This window comes from Molossus molossus, unplaced genomic scaffold (assembly GCF_014108415.1).
Source record: "Molossus molossus isolate mMolMol1 unplaced genomic scaffold, mMolMol1.p scaffold_m16_p_17, whole genome shotgun sequence".
Classification (NCBI taxonomy): domain Eukaryota; kingdom Metazoa; phylum Chordata; class Mammalia; order Chiroptera; family Molossidae; genus Molossus; species Molossus molossus.
Window position 1 is genome coordinate 1089456 of NW_023425352.1, and position 23114 is coordinate 1112569.

The 23114-nt window shown below is 50.7% G+C and overlaps 1 protein-coding gene across 12 annotated transcripts in view; it reads right to left on the reverse strand.

Annotated features, from left to right (window-relative positions):
• Positions 1 to 23114, reverse strand: part of ATE1 (arginyltransferase 1) — a 99576-nt gene that overhangs the window by 64002 nt on the left and 12460 nt on the right. For 3 of the 12 annotated variants that reach the window (XM_036264881.1, XM_036264888.1, XM_036264883.1), the window contains exons 6-9: positions 22167 to 22378; positions 19888 to 20016; positions 18901 to 19029; positions 7527 to 7559 (exon numbers count right to left, since the gene is read on the reverse strand). In XM_036264881.1, coding sequence (XP_036120774.1) covers positions 7527 to 7559; positions 18901 to 19029; positions 19888 to 20016; positions 22167 to 22378 — 503 coding nt within the window. Of the gene's footprint in view, positions 1 to 4401; positions 4499 to 7526; positions 7560 to 18900; positions 19033 to 19887; positions 20017 to 22166; positions 22379 to 23114 lie in introns of all 12 variants that reach the window. The other 9 variants (XM_036264886.1, XM_036264891.1, XM_036264890.1 and 6 more) reach the window with 6 other exon arrangements.

The following is a 23114-nucleotide window of genomic DNA, read 5'->3' on the forward strand; positions in this document are numbered from 1 at the left end:
CCAGTATTAATAGGCCAATTCTGACGGCTAGTCCAACTGCTCCCAAAATGAGTGCATTTACTCTGATCAAGTGCACCTGTCTCCTGACCCATCTGCCTTCCAGCACCTCGGTTATGCTTAAAACAAACACTCCAGCGACGCAAAGGAACAGGCAAGGGGAAGTTAAGTGTATCTCATTTGCCTGGTTTATAATACTCGTTTGAAAAGAAGCTATAAAAGGTTAAAATGTTGCCTACGTTCACTCAGTCTGTGGGACCTCCTCCTTTGTAAATCGGGGATTGACGAATTTGCTGGAGGTCATGAAGCCAACTCAGGAAAATGCTCGGGAGGATGAGACCTGCACCCCAGCTCCCAGCTCAGGCTCCTCTCCCTGGACATGGCCTCTGCAGGCCCCTTGCTAAACACCAACACAGCACGTTGCCGCGTCTGGTCAGCATCCCGGACGGAGATGCTGGCAATTCACTGAGCCAAAGGATGAATCAAGAAACGTATTTCTCGATAACATTACTCTTAGGAACTGAAATGCTTCAAAGGAAGCAAGTCATTTACCCTAACATTTACCAATTAAAAGCAAAACCCCTGTAATAACAAAATTTTGAATTTTACAAAGCATAAATAATTGAGGAAAAACTTACAATAAATTTTAATAAGTATGATAAAAATAAAAGAATGTATTTCTGCATTTTTACTGCAGAATAGATAAAAACTGAGATGTTAATCTGTTCACTTTGAAATTTTCTTGTTTTAAACCCTAATTTAGCGGTTTTCAACCTGTGGTCACGACCTCCTTGGAGGTCGAACGATCCTTTCACAGGGGTTGCCTAAGGCGATCGGAAAACAAAATTACAGTTATGAAGTAGCAACAAAAATAATTTCATGGTTGGGGGTCACCACAACATGAGAAACTGTATTAAAGGGTCATGGCGTCAGGAAGGTTGAGAACCACTGCCCCAAGAGACTTTAGCGAGGCACTAAGCGAAATGCTCACAAGGAAAGTAACGGAATTCCAAACCCCCGTTTCACAGATAAATCAGTGTTTATGGAGCTACCACAGACGCCTGAGAATCAGTGGTTACTATCTTAATGTGAGCCCTTACTAAACGTCAGTTTGAGACGCCTGCTTTTCCAAGCTTTCTTATTGGGGGGGGGGGGCGTCTCACCGTGACAACCACGCTGGTATTCTATCTAAAATTCAGTGTCTGCCAACATCAAACAGACTGACACCCCACGGACACTACGCCCCAGGACTTGCCACTCAGGCATTCTCCGAGCACCCTGCACACGTAGGGGGGCCAGGGAACGAGACAGCTGAGCCGATTCTGGACACAATGAAAGGCCCTGGGGTAACGGTGATGACCACACCTGCTAAAGGAAGTTTGACCTGGCAAAAAGGCTCTACCATTTAAGGACGCAGACTTTAAGACGCCTAAACTAATCAGTCTCATGCAGAAAAATCTTCGACATGGAAATGTATAGCACTTTTCTATTTAATTTTTGGTTTTCTAGCTTTCTCTTATTCTCCGAATAAATTTTGATATTTTTACATGAGCTCATTTCCAGAAAAAACTTCCAATTGATATAATTTCACTATGAAATTATACGGTTTCAACTTATAATGGCCCAAGTATCATGCGATCCCAGAAACTAACGGGAAGTCGGCCCGTCCGTCTGCTCCAGCAGCTGCCGAGCCTGTGAGCCCAGGAAGCTCTGCCCGCCTGCCAGGGGCACGGTCCCGGCACGGGCCACGTCCTCACCCTCGCTGCTTCTCCACCAGTGGCCTTGGCAGAAGGAGATGCCTGGCAGCCCTCAGACCCAAACCAGGGGGACAGTCATCCCACGACAACCCCAGTGACCTGGGGCCTTGGCTCTGGAACGCGAGCGGTGCTTCTGGCCCTCATGACCTTCGACCCCCACAGCCCAGGACGGTGGGACAAGGCTGCTTCCCCAGGCTGTGGTCTTCGTGAGGAAGGGGCAGAGTCGCCCTCAGACACTCCGTGAGGACTGGGACCAGGCGCGGGAGGGGCGAGCATGCGCCCGCCCCCCAGGCACCGACTTCTCGGTGAGGCCCAGCAGCTGTCCACGGAGGTTCAAGACCTGAAACGAAGGACGAGGAGGACGCACCTGAAGAGAAAGCTCGGTAACCGCAGTCACACGGTCAGCGTTCCTTCGCAGGCCTCCCTCTGGCGGCCTGCCTCCAAGATGACGCAGACACTGCCCCCTACTGGATGGCTGGCAGAGCTTGACTCAGAAGAGAATTTCAAGAATCTCGCAGTCTCTGATATATAATCCCTTTTATTTACCTACATTTAATTGAAGACATGTGTAGGTGGTGCCACACAAAATGTAATTCAGACTCAGACACGTCAATAAAAACGTCTGTGAGGGAGGGGCCGGTGTAAGCCGAGCAGGGAGCAGACCTCGGCAGCCAGAGCCTCACGAAATTAGGAGCAGAATGGAAACATGCTGCCTGACTTGACGAGGTGATAAAAGCTCTTTCCCCATAAAGCTCAACGAGCTCTATTAGTCTTTGGCTCCTAGGAATGTGGAGGGTCACCCCACGGAGGGAAGCCGGCTCCACACACATGGCTCCAAGCGCGCGACAGCGGATCGCGTTACCTGCGGTGGCCCCGACCTGACACTTTCATCAGATTCACGTGCGCTAACTGTTCAGGACGCACAACCAAGGGACACGGCGCATCCAGAGCAGCCTCTGTGGACAACGTGAAATGCTCAGCTGCGAGTCTCATGTACTTTAGTTTCCACCAAAATTTTTCTTGTATTCAAAATTAGCAAAAGTGCTTGCGTATTGACCACGTTTGCGATTCTTCTCCTCCGTCTAAAACACAAGCTTAGTGCAGAATTAAACACTCAGAGACTCCCAGCATTCCTGCCTCAGCTCTGCTTTGGCCTCAGGCTCTGCAGGGCACAGGGACAGAGTCCTGAGTTCAGGGATGCTGGAGGTCTGGGGGAGCAGCCAGTAACTGTTCATAGGTGGCCCCTGCGAAATTCCAGGCGAGAAAGTCTCAACAGAAAGCCCTCAACTATTTCCCAAGTACTTTAAGAGAAGCACATTGGTCACCTTTACCTTTAACGTGTCCCCCCACGGCCAGGCGTCCAGTAGGAAACAGCCCAGTGTGCCGAGACCAAGCACCACTCCTGGTCACTGAGAGGGAGAGCGGGCGGGCGGAAACCACAGCACCCATCGCGGGCCTTCGCCCCGGCCCTTCCCCTGCACCCTCTCCGAAGATCCAGGCTCCACACACCACGGCCAATGCTTAGCCAGAGCAGCACCATGTCATGAAAACAGCATTGGTCGGCTGCGGCCCCAGGCGTGTGGTTGGTGCAGCCGAGCCCCATCTGCACCTGAGAGAATTCACGAGGAAAACAGAGCCTGATGGTGAGTAGCTACAATGTAGCTGGGAAGGCAGAGTGTCAGCCATATTAACCTGTTAACCGAGCGGGACATATAAATACGTCAAACGTTGCATACAGTGAAAAGGGAATTCCCCGGTTATTCCCCGGTTAACAGGTTTAAGATATAAATATTAGACTCCTTGTGCTTTTAGCTGCCAGAATGCGGAGAAAAGCCTGCTCTTCTCAGCCTCAGCCCCCTGGTCACCCCTTCGTCACTCAACCACCACTTCCTCGCCGCCTCCTACGTGCTGCTGAGCGTGAAGCAGGAAGCAGGAAACCGGCTCTTCCCACTGACCCCACACGTGACAGCTGTCTGCTGGAGAGGTCTGTCCAAAAGCACCTCTGCTGCTGTATAGCACCGTCGTCACACTGCGGCCTGCCCCGGTGCTGTGGGCACCCAGCTCCTTACTGACTCCCTAGGGTAAATCAAGTCACCTACCTGCCTTTGCTCACAACCCTGATCCTCGGTTATTCCTCTAAGCTCTTGCTGAAACAAGAGTCCAGCCGTAAACATGACCATCGCTCTTTCTTCCGCTAAGCACCTGCCAGTCCCTTTGCCCCAGACTGGACATCACATCGACTGTTGGCACACCAGTCCGAGTCCCAGACACACACCACAGTCAGACACGGACCACGAGGCCCCTCCCCGCCAGGGCAGCTGCTCCATCTGGAAGAGCCCGGGCGAGAACAGTCCACTGTTCTGTAGTTCGGGTAGACATTCTGGGCCCCTCCTTCCTAAGCTCTGCAGGTGCAGTGTCTAAGTCCAGATCTGCATGCACAGTTCAGCAGCCACGTCCAGCTCATGTGGGAGCACCTCACGCTGTCCCTGCCCTCACCACCTGCAGGGCGTCAGGCGCAGCGCACGCTGGCGGCTCTGGGGTTCCGGCATGTGCTGCTAGCCCGCGGTTGAGCTGACCTCCCCGCCGCTGGGCACTTGGGTTATCAACGTCTGCCGTTATAAACATCTTTATGCGAGTTCTGTCCCACCTCCAGTCACTTCTCCGGCAGTGATCCAGACTGGAACTACGTGACTACGAGGTACTGATTTATACACGATCTTTAATGTGCACGACCAAGCTGATTTCTATAAAGAATGAAGTTTAAAAACACATCAATCTTCCCAAGCATTGACTTAAAAAAAAAAAAAATACGGCATCTTGATAGGCAAAAAAATATCGTATAGTACTTGTTTTTTAAACTGCGTTTTTTTATTATAAAGTTAAACTTTTAAACATTTATTACCACTTGTATTTCATCTCATCAACTATCTGATAAAATCCAGTCAAATATTATGCAGAAGAAAGTAGGACATTTTAAAATTGATTCTAAGAGATCATTATAGTAAGTATAATAACCTTGTTATCACACTTTCCCCAAACTGCCTTTTTTTTTTTTTAATCCTCACCTGAGGATATTTTTACATTTCTCTTTAGAGAGAGTGGGAGGGAGGAAGGCAGACAGAGAAACATGGATGTGAGAGGCACGTCGATTGGTTGCTACCCACACGACCCCAACTGGGGCCAGGGACTAACCACTGAGGTACGTGCCCTTGGCTGGAATCGAACCCAGGACTCTTTGGTCCACAGGCCAATGCGCTAAACACTGAGCCAAACCAGCCAGGACCCCAAACTGCCTTTTAACTCTGTATTTCCATGAACAAAATTACGATTCCTTACAGATCCATCTGATGTTCCACCCTTCCCTTCGCCCGTCACGCTCGTCCCGCTCATCCCCGCTGTCCGCACATCCCCTGGCGGCTGTCAACCCTGCACTGGACTGAGATGCAGTGAGAGCCCTGGACTGTGCTGTGCGCACGGTCTCGCTCTCGTCAGTAACCTGTGCGTGTGGACCATCTCCACCCTCAGCTCACTGAAAGGGGCTTGTCCGTGGGCTCCCACGTCTCTCTCACTTCAAAGCCCAGACTCTTTCCTCGGCACAGACAGTTCTGCTTCCCCCTGGGTCCTGGGCTTCAGAACATGGAACCCAGTCTGGGGGTACTAGTCTCTCTGGTCAGGTCACCTCCCCCTGGCAACCACTCAGACTAGCCACCAGGAGTGTTCCACGGCCAGGCTGAGCTAAACCACACACCAGTAACAGTTTCAGTGATCACACGGACACAGCGTCAGACAGCGGAATAGGAGCTGCCTCTGAGGAGAGGTCAGCGAGGGCCTGGCAGGACGGCGTGCCTCCCCGGAGCTGGCAGCAGGGAAGGGACCGCCAGGCGACATGGACACGGCAGGGATCAGAGTCTCCCCTGTGGGGCTGACATGCGGCCTGAGAGAACACAAAATACCTCTAAGATCTGAGCCACATTTAAAAAACTGCTCCCGGGTCACTGCTGCATTCGGGAGGCAGGACTTATCAGGGCATTTAGAAGACGAGAACCGAGGCTCAGAGCTGACTGCCCACGTGGCCAAGAGGTGAAGACCTGGTCTCACACCACACTGGCTCTGAGCCCAAACATCCCCCACGCTGCTCTCCCCTTCCCACTGGTGCCCGAGTCCGCGGCCCCTATAGGCCCCTCCTTGTCAGTACGGCTCCCGATGGCGCCTGGCTTCCTCGTCTCACAACTCCACCACTGGACGCTCAGTCCAGTCCACACTGCAGAGCTGCTCATGGGGACTAGAGACCGTGATGAAGTCCCGGACTAGTGCCCATGTCACAAGGACAGCTCAGCAAAGGTGAGGTCTCTGCTCGTCCCTCATCACTTCACAGATTTTCAAAAGCTCTTTCAAACCAAATGACACTTCCTGGCCGGTGTGGCTCAGTGGTTGAGCGTCAAGGCTGCACCAGGAGGTCCCCAGTTCGATTCCCGGTCAGGACACATGCCCAGGTTGTGAGCCGGATCCCCAGTGGGGGGCACGCAGGCGGCGGCCAGTTGATGTTCTCTCATCGATGTTTCTATCTCTCTCTTCTTCTCCCTTCCTCTCTCTCTAAAATCAATAGAGGAAAAAACAAAAAAAATTTTCTAAAAAAAGAAACTTCCTGGATGTCAGCCTCTGCCTATGACATCTCCACTCTCTTCGACACCAGGGCAGTGAGGGGAATGAGGCTGATGTCATAGTTACGGGAGAAGACCCAGCACCGCTCCTCAGAGCGAAGGCTCACCCTCCCTCCATATGTGGAAGAGAAAGTGCACTGGGAAAGGAGCAGGGGCCTGCATGAAGGTGAATGACTGTTAGTGAAGAACGGTAGGTCACCACAAAATGATCATTCCCCAAACACCTCTCCAAACAGGACATACAAAAGGCCAGGAAACACGTGAAGAAATGCTCAATGTCACTAATCATCAGAGAGATGCAAATTAAAACGACTATGAGGTATCACCTCACACCTGCCAGAGTGGCCGCCATCAACAAATCACCAAACAACAAGTGCTGGTGAGGGTGTGGAGAAAAGGGGACTCTAGTGCACTGCTGGTGGGAATGCAGACTGGTGCAGCCACTATGGAAAACACTATGGTGTTTCCTCAAAAAATTAAAAATGGAACTGCCCTTTGACCCAGTGATCCCACTTCTAGGAATATACCCTAAGGAGCCTGAAACACCAATCAGAAAGAATATATGTACCCCCATGTTCACAGCAGCACTATTTATTATAGCTAAGACCTGGAAACAGCCCAAGTGCCCATCAGTAGATGAGTGGATAAAAGAGCTGTGGTACATGTACACAATGGAGTACTATGCAGCTGTAAGAAAGAGAGATTTTACCCTTCGAGACGACATGAAGGGACCTGGAAAGTACTCTGCTAAGTGAAATACGCCAATCAGAGAAAGATAAGTATCACATGATCTCACTTATTTGTGGAACAGAATGAACAAAATAAATTGTCGAGCAAAATAGATCCGGAAACATGGAAATAGGGTGCAGACTGACAAACCTCAGAGGGGAGAGAAGAGACAAACCAAAGAACTTACATGTATGCATGCATAACCAATCAACATGAACACTAGGCTGGGAAGATGGGAGGTGGGGTGTCAATGAGGAAAAAATGGGGACATCTACAAACTTTCTTCAGTAAAAAGGAAAAGATCATTTGCGAATGATCAGTCAGTGCCCACAGCAGGAGCGACAGCCGGGTGCGGCACGGGCACCGAGGCCCCAGCACTTACCTCCAGGGGCGAGGTGCAGAGGAACCCTGTGAACTGCGGTCGTGTTGGACGGTCAGGTCCACCCGGCGAAGGGAGCAAGAGAGAACAGAAAAGGAAACATTAACACACGGTTTCTCAATAAAGCAGTTTAAGTAACCCTCAAGTCTATATAAAACCAATGCCCTCTATCTGACCCACAGCACGTATCCAACTATTTGAATTAGAATAAGCATTTTTAAAAATCTGTATAAAAACAAACAAAACACAACAAAAAGAACTCGAATGTTTCAAGCCCTGTCTCACGCCCTGTATGATCAAGCACCTTCCTCTAGAGGAGGAGCCGGCACTCCGGCCATGATGCCACCAGCACAGCTGAGTCGATGCCAAGCAAAGAAAAAGACATAAATCAAGAGGAACCAAGAAGAGAGAGAGAGAAATAGTCAAGGTCACAGAGGAGGCGGGGTGACCCAAGTGAGAGAAGGGGAGCTGTCCCTGCACAACCAGGGACCAGCCAGCTCACTGGACTCCCACCCCACGTGTCCTTCCTCTCGGCCCGACACAGGGGCTCACAGATTCCAGATGGAGCTCAGTCCACCGCCTGGTGCATTGAGCAAAGGTGTGTACACTTGGGGGGCCAGGGACCAATGAAGAGTGAACTGCAGGGTAGCGCTGAGCGAGGACTAACCCTAACCCCACCTGCCTCCACATGTGTTCATGACGGTGATTCACATTTTCTTACGTGTTACTGGCAAATCAACCCTTTGAGATGTACTATAATAGTAAAATACCCGGCTAGCATCAACTCTTGATGCAAATGAACTACGAAAACCGCAATGCCAGGCAAGTTTCCGAGCCCCGCTGAAATCCCCTCCACAACCACGCTGGCTAGCACTCAAGGGGAATACAAATAATTTTATTTTCTCTTAAGAGACACACAGAAATATTTCACAATAAAATTGTACGATGTCTGGGATTTCCTTCAAAATCACTGAGGGGTCAGGAGGGAAGTGCTTGGGTGAGTACATAGACAAAATAAGACTGGTCATTACATTAAACTAGTGAGGGCGGGAGATGAATATCTGAGAATTCATCATACGATTCTATTGTGTGAATGTTTCGAGTTTCCATAATAAAATTTAAAAATTATATCAGACACTTCCTCCCCCAAATACCCAAGTAAATATATTCCTGAAATTTACTACGACACACCAAAGCCATGGAATTAACTAGTGTACAATTGGCTCTAAGGTATACTGTAAGGTATACCAAAATAGACACTAAGAATTTTTTTAAACGACATCAATATGAAATTCAATTGTATTAACTGTGAAGAGAACATTCTGAAAGTGCAAGCTATAACAAAAATGTTTAATTTTCATAATGCTGACATGAAACAAATGGTTCTATTGACATTTAAAGTGAAATTTGTGATCTTGGATTCTTTTTATAGTAGCCCAACATAAGACAGTCCCTACCCTTCCTCCCAGAGTAAAAAGTGGCCGTTGAAAGCTTAGCCAGTTCTAACAGTGGAGAAAAATGAGGCATGGTGATTTTTTATTTTTTATAATTTTCCTTTTTTTAAAAAATCCTCACCCAAGGATATTTTTCCATTGATTTTTAGATAGAATGGAAGGGAGGGAGGGAGAGAGACACACACACCAACTGGTTGCCTCGCACATGACCCTGACTGGGGCCAGGATCAAACCTGAAACCCAGGTACATGTCCTTGACCAACACTCGAACCCACAACCCTTCAGTCCCTGGGCCCACACCCTAAATGCTGAGCCTGGCCAGGGTGGTGATTTTACTTTAAGTGGAGAACACTGGCATGCAGGGCTTGCATGTTTGTCTCCAGCGTGTGAACTACATCACACACGTCACACTCAAGAACTCAGAAGTGGTTTGGGCTCCGCGGTAACGGAGGCACCAATCCGGAGGCGTTGCCATGGTGGCAGTGGAGTACGCGAAGGCTGTCAGGGACACCGCCTCTCCTGGAAGCTCCGGGACCTCACAAATGCCTGCTGTGTGTACCTGTGACCTTTCTGTCACAGCCTTTTCAAAGCAGACCCACAAGTTCTCATCTTGTTTGAAGCTGCCAGAACACAAAATACATAAAAGTTCTCAATTCCCAAAATAGTGAGAACAGAAAAATAAGTTACAAGACACCTTCACTCTCCTGTTCACAAGACACGAAAAAGGTCCAGCATGCTGCTCAAAAGTGCATCAGAAAACCCGGGTCACTCCCTTCCGTGCCCCTCAGCTTCCACAGTGAAACCGCCCAGCCAGTGCCCACGGCGACCGAGAAACCACCTGGCCAGTGCCCACGGCGACCGAGAAACCGCCCGGCCAGTGCCCACGGCGACCGACCAAGAAACCGCCCGGCCAGTGCCCATGGCCACGGAGAGAAAGGGCAGCTGTAGAACAGCGAAGAGGACCGAACGGGCGCCCGGTGGAGGGACAGCGAGCGCCCTCAGGGCAGCACGGTAGGGAGCACGAGCCCCGCCCAGGTGCCGGAGCCTCTGGAAGGACGTCGCGGTCAGTGACAGCGACAGGCCCAGCCGTAGCCTCGCCTCCGCCACGTCTCTGACAGTCTGCTGACCTGGCTGTTGGAGAAGCTGCCACGGGTGTGCTCAGCTAACACATTTCAAAGAAAGACCCTATTCTATTTATTTAGGCAAATGTTGAGAAAATAAAATTATTTGATGTGTTTCACAAAATAGCTACTGATTTTACGGACAGGAATATACTGCGGCACCAAATGAACAGGAATACGCTTCATCGTTCCAGAAGCAGCTGCAGGCAGACACAGCCCCGTTTTTACCTTCCTGCAGTCGATTGCAAAGATTGCTTAGGAAACACCTTGATTTAACACAGTGAGAAACAGGAACAACCTGCCCGACATCTAGATTTTCAAACTTAAAGAGGTAAGTTTTGCCCGGCCAGTGTGGCTCAGTGGTTGAGCATCAACCCTGCACCAAGAGGTCGCCGGTTCGATTCCTAGTCAGGGCACATGCCCAGGCTGTGGCCCGATCCCCAGTGGGGGGCACGCAGGAGGCGGCCAATCGATATTCTCTCATCGATGTTTCTCTCTCTCTCCCTCTCTATAATCAATAAAGAAAGAAAAAATTTTAAAGAGGTAAGTTTCTTGTTAATATATTAATAACAGTTTGATTCACATAAAATTCATAAAAATTTTAATGGTCAGTTATTCTTCTACGCATGAATATTTTAAAACAACATAAAGATTACGTTCTACATTCACAATCAGGGCCATGTGAGAGCCTGAGGCCCCGGAGAAAGGAGGACAGAGCCCAGCAGGGCAGCCGCAGCCACCCCGCCGCTGCTCCTCCCGAAGCTCCGCCCCATCGCTCCGGTCAGGGCACCTGTCTCCTGACCCTCTCCTGACCCTCTCCTGACCCTCTCCTGACCCTCTCCGGCAGCACCAAGCACACAGAATTGTAGCTGAACCTCTTGTCAGTTATGATTAGTCAATTCTTCCTTTTCTAAGACTTGCTCTCAATCGTGCCAGTATTCGGGGCAGGGACAGCAGTAAAAAGTAGAGCACACACGACCAATGTGTCGAAATATTCCAGTAAAACTATAGCCAGCCATTCATCTTTGTAATGTAAAATAATCAACACATAAGTAATTACAGTCCTGAAATGCCTTTCTATTTAATAAAGAACCATGTTAAATTCCCTCATTTTAAACAAAAAGAAACACTGAACAGCAACTTTCACAAGATAGCCACATTTCCTCCCAAGCCAAGGAACAACATTGATTAGCACTAGGTTACCATTTCAACAACACTGAGTTGGATAAAAATTAAAATTGACCTTGAAATACTGGGTGTCTTCCAAAACTCTGACTGACATGAATTAGGGATAAACCCAAAAATAAAAATTAGCAGAAAACCACAATCAAGACAAAATTTATTTTAAAAGCCCTCTGGTCAAAGTACTGAGAAAGACAATACATTCTCAGCAATTAAAGTACTAAAAACTAACACCTGATTGTATCAATACTGGTTATAGATACAGAATCAGACCAGCTGATTCCAAGAAAGATCAACCATCACATCATGACAGGTCCATGTACCCCCTGTAGCTTTGAACATTATTAGTAGTATTTTAACATTTTTAACAGTAAATGCAAACCCATGAAAAGAAGTTTTTAAAGCACTTTAAGATGTGTGAGCTGAAATGTGTGAAGGAAAGGGGCTCAGTCACCTGTGCGTCCCCAGAACCAGTCCTAGCGACTGGAACACGCTAGGAATTCACGTTTGCACAGCTGGTGGGACAGAAGAGTCTCACTCCTCCAGGACAAGGACAAAGAAATGTGGGGCCACTCTAAAAATACAATTTTGAGCTATTTCTGAAATGTCACAGAAAAACTTTTAGGTGTGTGTTTATACACACACACACCTACCTGTGTACCTCATACTCATAGACCTTCACAAATACACACCCTAGTTTTACACATTTTGAAGGCAGACTTATGGTCTGGATAAACCACCATGTATATTAATACATGCATTTTGCTTGTAAACTGCTAACCGGGGGAGGCAGCTGCTTGGTCGTGCTGACATTTCTTGCACGTGAAATGACGCAGCAAACACACTTCCCTGGGTGGACGGTCAACAGGCAGTGCTGTTCACCGGTAAAACGCGAGGCTCCTCAGACTTAAAGGGAAAGACCGACCTAAAATAACTCAAGACCAGTGGTGCTCACGACAAGGTTATTCCTGTCACAGGAGCTTTGCACCCACTAGAATGTGCTTAATTCAGTGGGAGGTAAATCACTCAACACACTCAGGAAATTAAAGCAGCTTTTGCTTATAGAACAACTGTCTGCAGCTTCCGACATCATCTGAACTTTCCCTCTGCCTCACGTCACGAGTTCCAAGAACTCTCCTTTCTTCTGAGTGGTTTTCCACTTGGCAACAAGCTCTCTCCAGCTGTTTCTGAAGAGCAGCCAGCTCAGCGGCCCGTCCACGCACCGGGCTCGCCGGCACGCCACCCCAGGCACTCTCTGGACATCAAATACTTGAATTAAAATGGAAAAACAAAACAACAAAGAAAAGCATAATTCCAATTGCAAATGCTGCCGGATGGCCAGAGTACCACTGCTCTGCCCTTGACCAGAGGATCCCTAAGGTTCCTCATCAGCTGCACCCTAGCGACTAAGGCTTCGGCAAGGTCACTTGGCCGAGCACCGGCACCTTTACAGAACCCTCAGCACAAGCCCCGCTGCACTGGCTCCCACCCCATGCTTGTGCCCAGAGCCTGACACGAAGCACGGAGGAGTCAGGGAGGCTGCTCACAGCCAGGCCGGCGGGGAGGGGAGGCTGAGACCCGAGGCAGGGTGTCAGGTCAGCGCCCACACCATCACCCGATGCTGCTCGGCCTCCCCGTCGCCGGCAGGTGGGCGGGCAGGGCTGGCAGCACTGTCCTCCCCACTCCACTCGGCCAGAGGCTCAGCACTGGGCACGCGGGTCCGGTGCAGGTGCCAGGTGTCGATCAAGAATTAATGTCCGTCTCACTTCTCACCGCTCGGTGTGCGGAAAGCAGCGTGAGCGCGCGCACCTGACTGAGTCACCGCATGTGGCGCTGCGCCCCACTGCAGGTCAGTTACCCCACTGCTCGAGAAGCCGCACGCTCGAACCAAAGATGAGTCCCCAAGAGGAAGCAATGAGAGCTGATGAGGAGGATCTGCCGGTGCCGCCGTCCTCAACGCAGGCTCTTCCAGCTCGCGTGGCTTCCTCACTTTCCCAACAGCCCCTCGGCGCTTCAGCTCGAGACAGCACTGACGCTCGGCCCACTGCTGGCCCTTCCCGGACACTCCCCTCTGCCCAGGCTGCCTGCCCCACTCCTCACGCTGCCGGATGACGGTCTCTGACCGCTCCCTCCCGCCCAGAGGCCGGGCTCTGCAAGAGCGAGCATCTGCACCCGACCTGCGTGCCAACCGCCACATGCCTCCCGAACACAGCCCGGCACACGCCACGTGCTCAATAAATCTTTTAACAAACACATTGAGAAACACACATTAGAAAGGGAACGTGCTAAAGCCAGACAGATAAACAGCAGGAATCAACAGCAGAACGAGAGGAGAGACGAAGAGTCACTTTCGAGAAAAGGCGCCTGGCCCCCGACACCAGCAGCAGGCCGCGTGGACGGGCATGGTGAGGAGTTGGGCAGCGCACCCCGGGAGGCTGTCCTCCCGCTCGCTCCGAGTAGGAACCTCTGCAGGGACATTCCGCTACCTGGAAGACTGCGCATGCTGCGCCTCACTCACTGACATCAGGCACTCTAGGTAACTATTTAGGCCACGGCCACTTTTCCACGTGGTGAAACGCGGTCCAGTGTAAAAAGCACGTAATTTGCAGACATCACGCTGCCACTGATCACCATGTTATCTTGGACAAACTGCTTTCATTCTCCAAATAAAGGAGGTCAATCTACGCAATCAGTAAGGTCCTTGTCTCGAATGTATGATGCTGTGATTTTATAACCTAAGACACGTTTTGGGAAATTAGTGGCCAAAGCAAACTTGAAGGAAAACATTCCCAGAGCTTCTGCTCAAACCCTTCGCATCCCCCAAACCAGCACCATCCGAGAACAACGGTGCCTCCTCTCCAGCTTTTGTAACAGGATTCAAAAGCCTTGGCAACCTGACTGCCAGTCAGTCTCACACCCCTTGTCAGGGTGCAGTGCCAAGTGTCTGGACTGAGGAGTTGCTCATAAAAGTGGGTTTTTTTCATTGAATTGTGCCAATAACTGCCTAAGCACTCTATTCAAATAAGTTATCCCTGGCCTTAAAAATACATGAAAAATATTTCAAAATGCTCAGAGCTTGCCTTCACTCAAACCCCTGTAATTATACACGAGCTGGGTATTAATAAAGCAGTGTGTGCCCGCAAGTACGTCTGGTTCGTCTGCGTAGCTGAGGGAATGTCCGACGCAGGGCACGCTTCCCAAACGTGACGGAGAAGGGGGAGCTCTCTAAGCGCCAGAAAACATTTCAACCTGACAAGCAAGGAATCGTTTGTGATTAGCATATTCAATGCCTCCGTGCAAATTACTTCCAACAAACAGCAGACAGAAAGCATTTATCTGTCCGTCACAGGCTGTGCGCACGCCACTCCCACATCCCAGCAGGGACAGGACTGAGCTGTGATCAGGGCGCCCCCTGGGCTGGTCCCCACAACTCTCCAGCATCCAGTGGTCTTGTTCCTCCCATGAGGTCAGAAGGGACCACTGTGTCTCCTCCGTTTTCACTGCCCTGCTGACCGTCTAACACGTGCAGGAGGGGACCTTCCCCCAACAAGTGTCCGGCAGCGCTGAAGGTCTCCGTACGTGGAATCACTCTGAACTAATTCAGGGGACAGTTTCCATGAAGGTCCCGTCACCTGAAATAACATCAATCGTTATAATTTAAAATCAACACAAATCACCCGATGGAACCAGACGACGTGTTCCTCATAAAAGGGCGGTTCCAGGGCTCACTCTCAGACCAGCCCGCAAACCCCAGCGTGCAGGGGACGCGCCTCGGGGCTGCAGCTCCGCGGGCGCGTGCAGGGGACCAGGCCTCGGGGCTGCAGTGCTGAGAGCGCACGCAGGGGACCGGGCCTCGGGGCTGCAGTGCCGAGGGACCTTGCAGGGGACCGGGCCTCGGGGCTGCAGAGCTGAGGGCGCGTGCAGGGGACCGGGCCTCGGGGCTGCAGAGCTGAGGGCGCGTGCAGGGGACCGGGCCTCGGGGCTGCAGTGCTGAGGGCGCGTGCAGGGGACCGGGCCTCGGGGCTGCAGTGCTGAGGGCGCGTGCAGGGGACCGGGCCTCGGGGCTGCAGTGCTGAGGGCGCGTGCAAGGGACCGGGCCTCGGGGCTGCAGTGCTGAGGGCGCGTGCAGGGGACCGGGCCTCGGGCTGCAGTGCTGAGGCCGTGCAGGGGACCGGGCCTCGGGGCTGCAGTGCTGAGGGCGCGTGCAGGGGACCGGGCCTCGGGGCTGCAGTGCTGAGGGCGCGTGCAGGGGACCGGGCCTCGGGGCTGCAGTGCTGAGGGCGCGTGCAGGGGACCGGGCCTCGGGGCTGCAGTGCTGAGGGCGCACGCAGGGGACCGGGCCTCGGGGCTGCAGTGCTGAGAGCGCACGCAGGGGACCGGGCCTCGGGGCTGCAGAGCTGAGGGCGCACGCAGGGGACCGGGCCTCGGGGCTGCAGAGCTGAGGGCGCACGCAGGGGACCGGGCCTCGGGGCTGCAGAGCTGAGGGCGCACGCAGGGGACCGGGCCTCGGGGCTGCAGTGCTGAGGGCGCGTGCAGGGGACCGGGCCTCGGGGCTGCAGTGCTGAGGGCGCGTGCAGGGGACCGGGCCTCGGGGCTGCAGTGCTGAGGGCGCGTGCAGGGGACCGGGCCTCGGGGCTGCAGTGCTGTGGGCGCGTGCAGGGGACCGGGCCTCGGGGCTGCAGAGCTGAGGGCGCACGCAGGGGACTGGGCCTCGGGGCTGCAGAGCTGAGGGCGCACGCAGGGGACCGGGCCTCGGGGCTGCAGTGCTGAGAGCGCACGCAGGGGACCAGGCCTCGGGGCTGCAGTGCTGAGGGCGCACGCAGGGGACCGGGCCTCGGGGCTGCAGTGCGCACGCAGGGGACCGGGCCTCGGGGCTGCAGTGCGCACGCAGGGGACCAGGCCTCGGGGCTGCAGAGCTGAGGGCGCACGCAGGGGACCGGGCCTCGGGGCTGCAGTGCTGAGAGCGCACGCAGGGGACCGGGCCTAAGGGCTGCAGTGCTGAGAGCGCCCGCAGGGGACCAGGCCTCGCGGCTGCAGCGCCTAGGGCGCGTGCACGGCTGACACTGATCCCCTGCACGAGTGCCGACAGTCTCACCTCAGGGCTCCTTTCAGAGAAACTGCTCAGCTTTACTCAGCAACCCTAGGAGCGTCTTCCAAACATGTGAACTTCTTTCAAAAAACCTTCTCACCTAGAACTTCCCTGAGAGCTAGGCTACCAAGGTGTCAAGCCCCTCAAGGGTCTGCTGTGAGAGATGGTAGGTCACATTGCGTGGCAAGACCATCCAGACGGTGGGGAAGCTGCCAGTGCACCCGCTGGGTGTCAGGGGCTCCCCCTGGCTCGGCACAGCAGGGAGGCGCTCCGGGCCTCTGACAGGCACTGCGCAGGTGCCAGGCTGCTGGCCTCTTTCTTCCACGATTGTTTTCCTGCTCATATTCCGTATTCAGAGAGACGAGGTCACTTGTCTTACACAACTTGCCTAGATGTCATTTTAATGTATTCCTTTATCCCTCATATTTTTGTGAATTGATCACTGCACCTATAAGCTTGTAGATTCAGGTTCAATTTCTCAATATATCACAGCGGCACCTTATTACTTCTTACACAGTCCTGTTGTGAGAATGTTCATGTCCCTTTGGGTCTGACAAACCATCTCTTCAGAGTTGGTTCAGGTGACAACTGCCCCAGAAAAGCCCAACCCCAGGACACACGGAGCTGCTGCACGCACTCTGCAGGTGCCTCCAACAACGCTGGCGTGCTTATTGCCCACCTCCCCAGGTACACTGGGAGCATCTCCAGCAATGAACGAGTCTGCAGAGACAAACTCCTAGAGCCTGACGCCTGGGAGGAGTCCTGGGAACGTGATCATCACCTAGCAAACATATCAGATCCTGTCGGCATGTTTTGGCCCCAACTGTTTATACCCAGTTAGCAAGCAGGCACATAGCAGGGAGTCCCGCTCAAAAGGGAGTGAGACCCGCTGAGAACACCAAAGGGAGCTTCTGGACCCCGGCAGAACCCTCAGTGTCTGTAAGTGCTGCCACCCAGCTGCATGTCTCCACGGGGAACTTAGGGAAGCGCCCCCAAACCAGACCCTGCATGCGCGTCACCTGGAGACACCGCTCAGAACGCAGGTTCTGACAGGAGGTCTGAGGCGAGGCCTGAGCCCCCGCACACCCCACTTTTACTAGCAAGGCTCTGGGGAACTGGAAGCCAGTCTGCCCCTCCCAGGAAACACATACAACTCAGCAACCATCACTCTCAAGCTAAGGCTTTCTGTCATTCAAACAAGAAAAGAGCCCCGTCCAGTCTGACTCGGCAGTTACAGTGTTGGCCCACGGACTGAGGGTTCGATTCCGGTCAAGGGTGTGTATCTGGGCTGTGGGTTTCCTCCCTGGCTCTGGTCGGGGTCATGCGGGGGCGACCAATCCGTGTCTCTCGCACACCAGTGTTTCTCTCTCCCCCCACCCACCTTCCACTCTCCACAATCAATGGAAAAGTACCCTCGGGTGAGGATTGACAAACAGAAGGAAAGAAAGAATAACTTTCATTCTTCTGATCTGTCGGCATCGCTACCTAACACACCACTGTCCCGTGACTACCACACAATCCTTTGTCCTCCTCGACAGCTCTCGCCTAGAAGCACAGACCCTCGGCAAAGCTTGTTGGACGAAGCTCTACACACATCTGAGAACAATACAAAATACTGACTGTGAGCTGTGGCTGAAAAATAAAATTTAAAAAAACGATGCTCTATATAATCTCAACATCTTTCATTCTTTCTCACTTGCTTCTTGCTAAGATGTGTGTCTGCTGGTCTGTCTTTCCCGTTCGATGGTCTCCCCTCCGCCCAGGGCACAAAGGCTGGTGCGTGACGCACATTCATGTCGCCTGCTGCCTGAGCCCGCTCACAGCAGACAGACACTAGTCGGGTTCCTGGTCAGAACACTGAAGAACATATCCTTTCTTCTGAGATTTAAAATGTGCACGTGTATAACTCATTTCCACAGATATTCAGTAATACACACTGAAAGCAGAAAGTTAACCTCACTCCAATGAACTGATAAAAATATGGCATAAAGAATGTATATTGCCCAGACTTGGCCGGCGTGGCTCAACAGTTAGAGCGTCAGCTCTCGGACCAGGGAGGCCCGGGTTCGGCGCCCGCTAGGGGCACACACCTCGGTTGCGGTTTGTCCCCGGCCCCGGTTGGGGTTGTGTGGGTGGCAGCCACTCGATGTGTCTCTCTCATGTCGATGTCTCTCTCTCTCTCTCTTCCCCCCTCTCTCCCTCCCGATCTATCTGAATATAAATGCAAAATTATCTTCAGGTCAGGATAAAAAAAAAATTTGTATTGCCAGGTGTGGCTCAGCAGTTAGAGTGTTGGCCAATGGACCGAAGGGTCTTGGGTTTGATCCCCGGCCCCAGTCGGGGTCGTGCAGGAGGCAACCAGTCCATGTGTCTCTCTCACATGGATGTTTCTTTCTCTCTTCCCCCTCCCTGTCACTCTCTCTAAAAATCAATGAAAAAAATATCCTGAGGTGAGGACTAACACACAGACAGAAAGTTCTATTACGCTTCCTCACAGACAAGCTCATCACCAGGAGAAAGCAGCGAGGTACCTCGGTCTTCCCACACTCCTCGGGCGGGTCCCGGTGCACGGCCACCTGGTACTTGACGTACAGAGAAAGTGACTGGCTGAAGGATGACGTGAACTCTGCGTCCTCCCAGGACACGGGCACTAGCCTCACCTTCAGAGCAAGGGGAATACAAGCAAGTGCTATTGAAACAGCTCGACCTGACGACATGCTTCTGAAGGTGAGGCCAGAGTACGATCTCCGCAAATCCACTTCCAAAGCTCAGCACTGGGACTCCCAGGAAATGAATGAACGTTGCATTCAGCTGACTGGCACGGACCCTGAAGCCCTGACTTTACACTGATGTCTGTGAAAACTTTAACTCATAAGGGCCAAGACAACTTATTTTTCTTGTTTTGGTTTTTCTACCTGCCTACTGCAGTTTCTGCACACCCCAGAGTCCGTACTGTTGCCGATGGTAACAGCTTCTACTTCAGTCACCATGACACAATGTCCTAAGCTTTTCCCTTTTTGGATTTTTCCTCGGTAATTTCATTTATAAAATTACAGGCAAATGAGGACTTCTGTCAAAAGGTTCATCTTACTTTTCTAGCCCCACTCGGCTGAGTGCGGGGGGTCATCACAGAGAGTTCGCTGTCATGAACCTGTTCTGTGCGACTTGAAAATGGGGATAAAGCACATTAACCATGTTGTGCAAAGTATGCCTACCGTAAAAAAGCAAAGGTTTTTTGCATTTTTTCATAAAACTCTTTACTTGGATCCCTGTTACTTTTAGATAAAGGCATCAAATTAAACACAGTGATCTCAAGCAGAGACACTTCACTGCACGTGTTTCTGTCCACTCTGAAACCAGGCACTTGCACTTTCAGAACGCCCACAAGCAGTCCCCTGCGCAGACATGCCGCAGACTGAATGCAGCTGAAGCGAGCACCAGTAAACCGAGAGCTCAAGTGGTACCAAGTGGAAGGGAAGGTTCCACATGCCCAGAACAAGTACACGTGGCCCGCTGACCTGGCTGACAGTTGGCTCATCGGGTGAGTGGTTGTGAATAACCATCTGGTAACGTTTATAGACCTGGTACGACTCCAGCATTGTGGCTTTGAACTGAGAACTCGGTGGAGATGATCTCACCACCCTCACCTTCAGAAGGAGTAGAAACAATGTTCATTCATTCACTTGTTTATTCTATGAAATATGCATTAACAGTCACTCCCACCCAGAAAGAACGAAATGTTTAAATATAAATATTAATGCACAAACATAAAATGTTAACGTTAAACATCTACTAGTAAATACATTTAAAAAGTTATTTCTCCAATTTACAGACTCATTAAGAAGGCAGAGGATCTTGTCTCAATTCTAGGACTAGTTAGAGTCTGTGACCAATTACGTAAGCCCACCTCTGCCGTAAAATGACAGGATACTTCTGGAACTCAAGATACAAACACAAATAAACACTCTTCACTCTTACTGGTGTGCAACTCACCTTCAGCAAATTGGTCAGAAAGACTAAAAACATAAACATATGTTTGGACACTGTCATGAGTTGCTGACGTAACTCACACCTCTGCTTTCTAAGTGTGAAAGACAGGAGTGTTCCTCTTTCACCGCATAGCTAAGAATGAAGACTCTAGAGCCGGGGTTCTCCACCTTCCTGATGCCTTGACCCTGTAATGCAGTTTCTCCCATTGTCTGTGGGCGTGTCTGCATGTGGGCGGGCCACCTGGAGACTGATAGAGGAGCAGTGTCAGTTCCTAAGACCATCGGAAAGATGTGTTTTCCAATGGTCTTAGGCGACCCGAGAAAGGGTTGCTCGACCCCCAAAGGGGTCACGACCTGCAGGTTGAGAACTGCTGCTCCTTTACTCAAATCTCCACGTCACCGTCTTGCTCAAGTGCATAGACTCACCCTCTGTGCCTTGGTTCACTCACACGTACAATGAGGGTGAATTACACGCAGAAACTGCAAACAGCAATGACTAACACTTACTTAACCTTATTTATGTATGTACTAACCAGTCAAAATGTGTTAGCAAAAAACAGAAAATCAAAAGCAATATAATGAAAGGCCTAACTGGAAACTTTTCACCCATGCCTGGAGAAGTGATTCTGCTATGAAGAAAGAGCGACACCCAGTGGCCAAGTCTGCCCACCCGAGACGCCCTTGCATGGAAAAGGAGCGCCACCCACTGCACAGTGTGGAAGTGTCCCTGGTGCCTTGCACACAGGACGCTTATGATCAAAACATAAATGACTCCTCACAAAATAGTTTAAGCAGCGTGTTAATTCCCTTTTCACATTCTGGGAAGGAGAAAGTCGGTAACAAAACCAGAGTGGCCAAGGAATTATAATGTGGAAGCTGTTAAAATTTATGTCTAGCCCTGGCCGGTTTGGCTCAGCGGTTGGAGCATCGGCCTGCAGACCAGAGAGTCCCAGGTTCGGTTCCCACTAGGGGCACGTACCAAAAAAAAAAAAAAAAAAAGAAAAAAAAAAAAATATATATATATATATATATATATATTTATGTCTGATACTCTACACTGTCCTAAGGTTTACTCTGTCCATGTTCAGTTTAATTTCAAATCCTTAGTGATAGTGATGTTCTTAGATATTAACTTGTAAATTCAAAGAGTGACCTGTTACTAATCATGTGTGCGAATATGATAAGATCATTACAGCTAATGTTTAGAAAAGAATTTATAAATGCCAATGAAGACTGAAAATGCAGGCTAGTCTGGAATGTGAGCCAGTCTGGGCAACGCCTGCTCGCTGACTGCCCGGGGACGGTGAGCGGCCTGCTGCAGCAGCACGAGTCAGCACTGCTGGCTGGGTCCCAACGGCCAGCCTGCACCTGCCATGCCCTCTGCTGCCTTGGCCAAGATCAGACATCAGGAGAGCTACGACAGTGACTTGCTTAGTGGGATGTGTTCTCCTCCACGTCTAAACAAAAGCTGACAAAAATAAATTTAAATAGTACTTTTTTCTTTTTCACTTTAACTGCTAAATCAAGGGCTACAAAAAGCCAGAGTACTTGACACATCATAACATGCTGAAATTGGAATTGCTTTCCCTACTTTAATCAAACTGCGTATTTTTTAAATCTTAAAAGGGCTTCTCTCACATAGCAACTGACTTAGTCGATACAAATGCTGCTCCATTCCAATTCACTTCAGTTTCCCATTTTTAAACAACAACGTAGCAATGGACTAACGTAACCTCAAATGAAAATATACACAATACTCAACAAAACAAAAATAAACAAACTAAAAAATTATGTATTTTCCAAAGTACCTCTAACTTATGTGATGCATTCTCTGGTAAAGATTCAAAAATTAAATCTTCCAGTGATCTCGGCTGGTGGGGCTCAGTCTTGGGTCCACGCTGAGCCTGGCCCCCCGTGGGCTCCCCAGCTGGGTTCTGCTGCATCAGCTTTAGCCTCTTCCTTTCTTTCCGGATTTCCTTTGCTTTTCGGCAGGGAGGCTTACTCAAATCTGCCCCTTTGCCTAAAAATAATTTAAAACATTAGACCACTCACATTTGACTCTGATAATGCTTTTTCAAAAGTCTCAAAGACTTACGGATGATCCCAAAGAGCCCCAGATGTCGGGGCAGCTCTAGGGTAGAAGTTTTAGGGCCCTGGTGCAGGCTGTAAGTTGATCTTACAACCCTATCTTGGAAGTAAACAGGCACAGAACTTTTGGGCAGCTCTCTGTTAAAAATCTCTCCTCTGGAAAAATATTTACCTATTCTCTGCCCCTTTAAGTAGAAAGAACATAACAAGTGTCTTCTGCTCCAGACAAGCTGCCTCCAGCCCACCCCTCTGAAAGCACTGGCCGGCGCACACTGCCCAGCATCCGGGGGTCAGAGCAGGCTGTGGCGGGCTCCTGCAGAAACCCCTTCTCGGCTAGAACCATGTCCCCCCACCTGACTGAGGAGTCACACCAGTTAGCTCCAGTTAACCAGAGTGGTTTCCATAGAGCTGCTTCAAGAGATGAACATGTTCACTATTACATACCAAAAATTTCTATGAGTACCATCAATCGTGAGCCAAGGACTGTTTTGGGGGGAGGGGGAGGGTACATGGAGGTTCACTGTGATACTCAGTCTTCATGAGTCTGTTTGAAATTCTCCAAAATGGATTTTTCAATCTGATACACAACTAACTTTTATAAAAAAAAATTTAAAATAAAAGAACTAACCCTATCACTCAAGACACTAAAAGTTGAAAGAAATTATCTA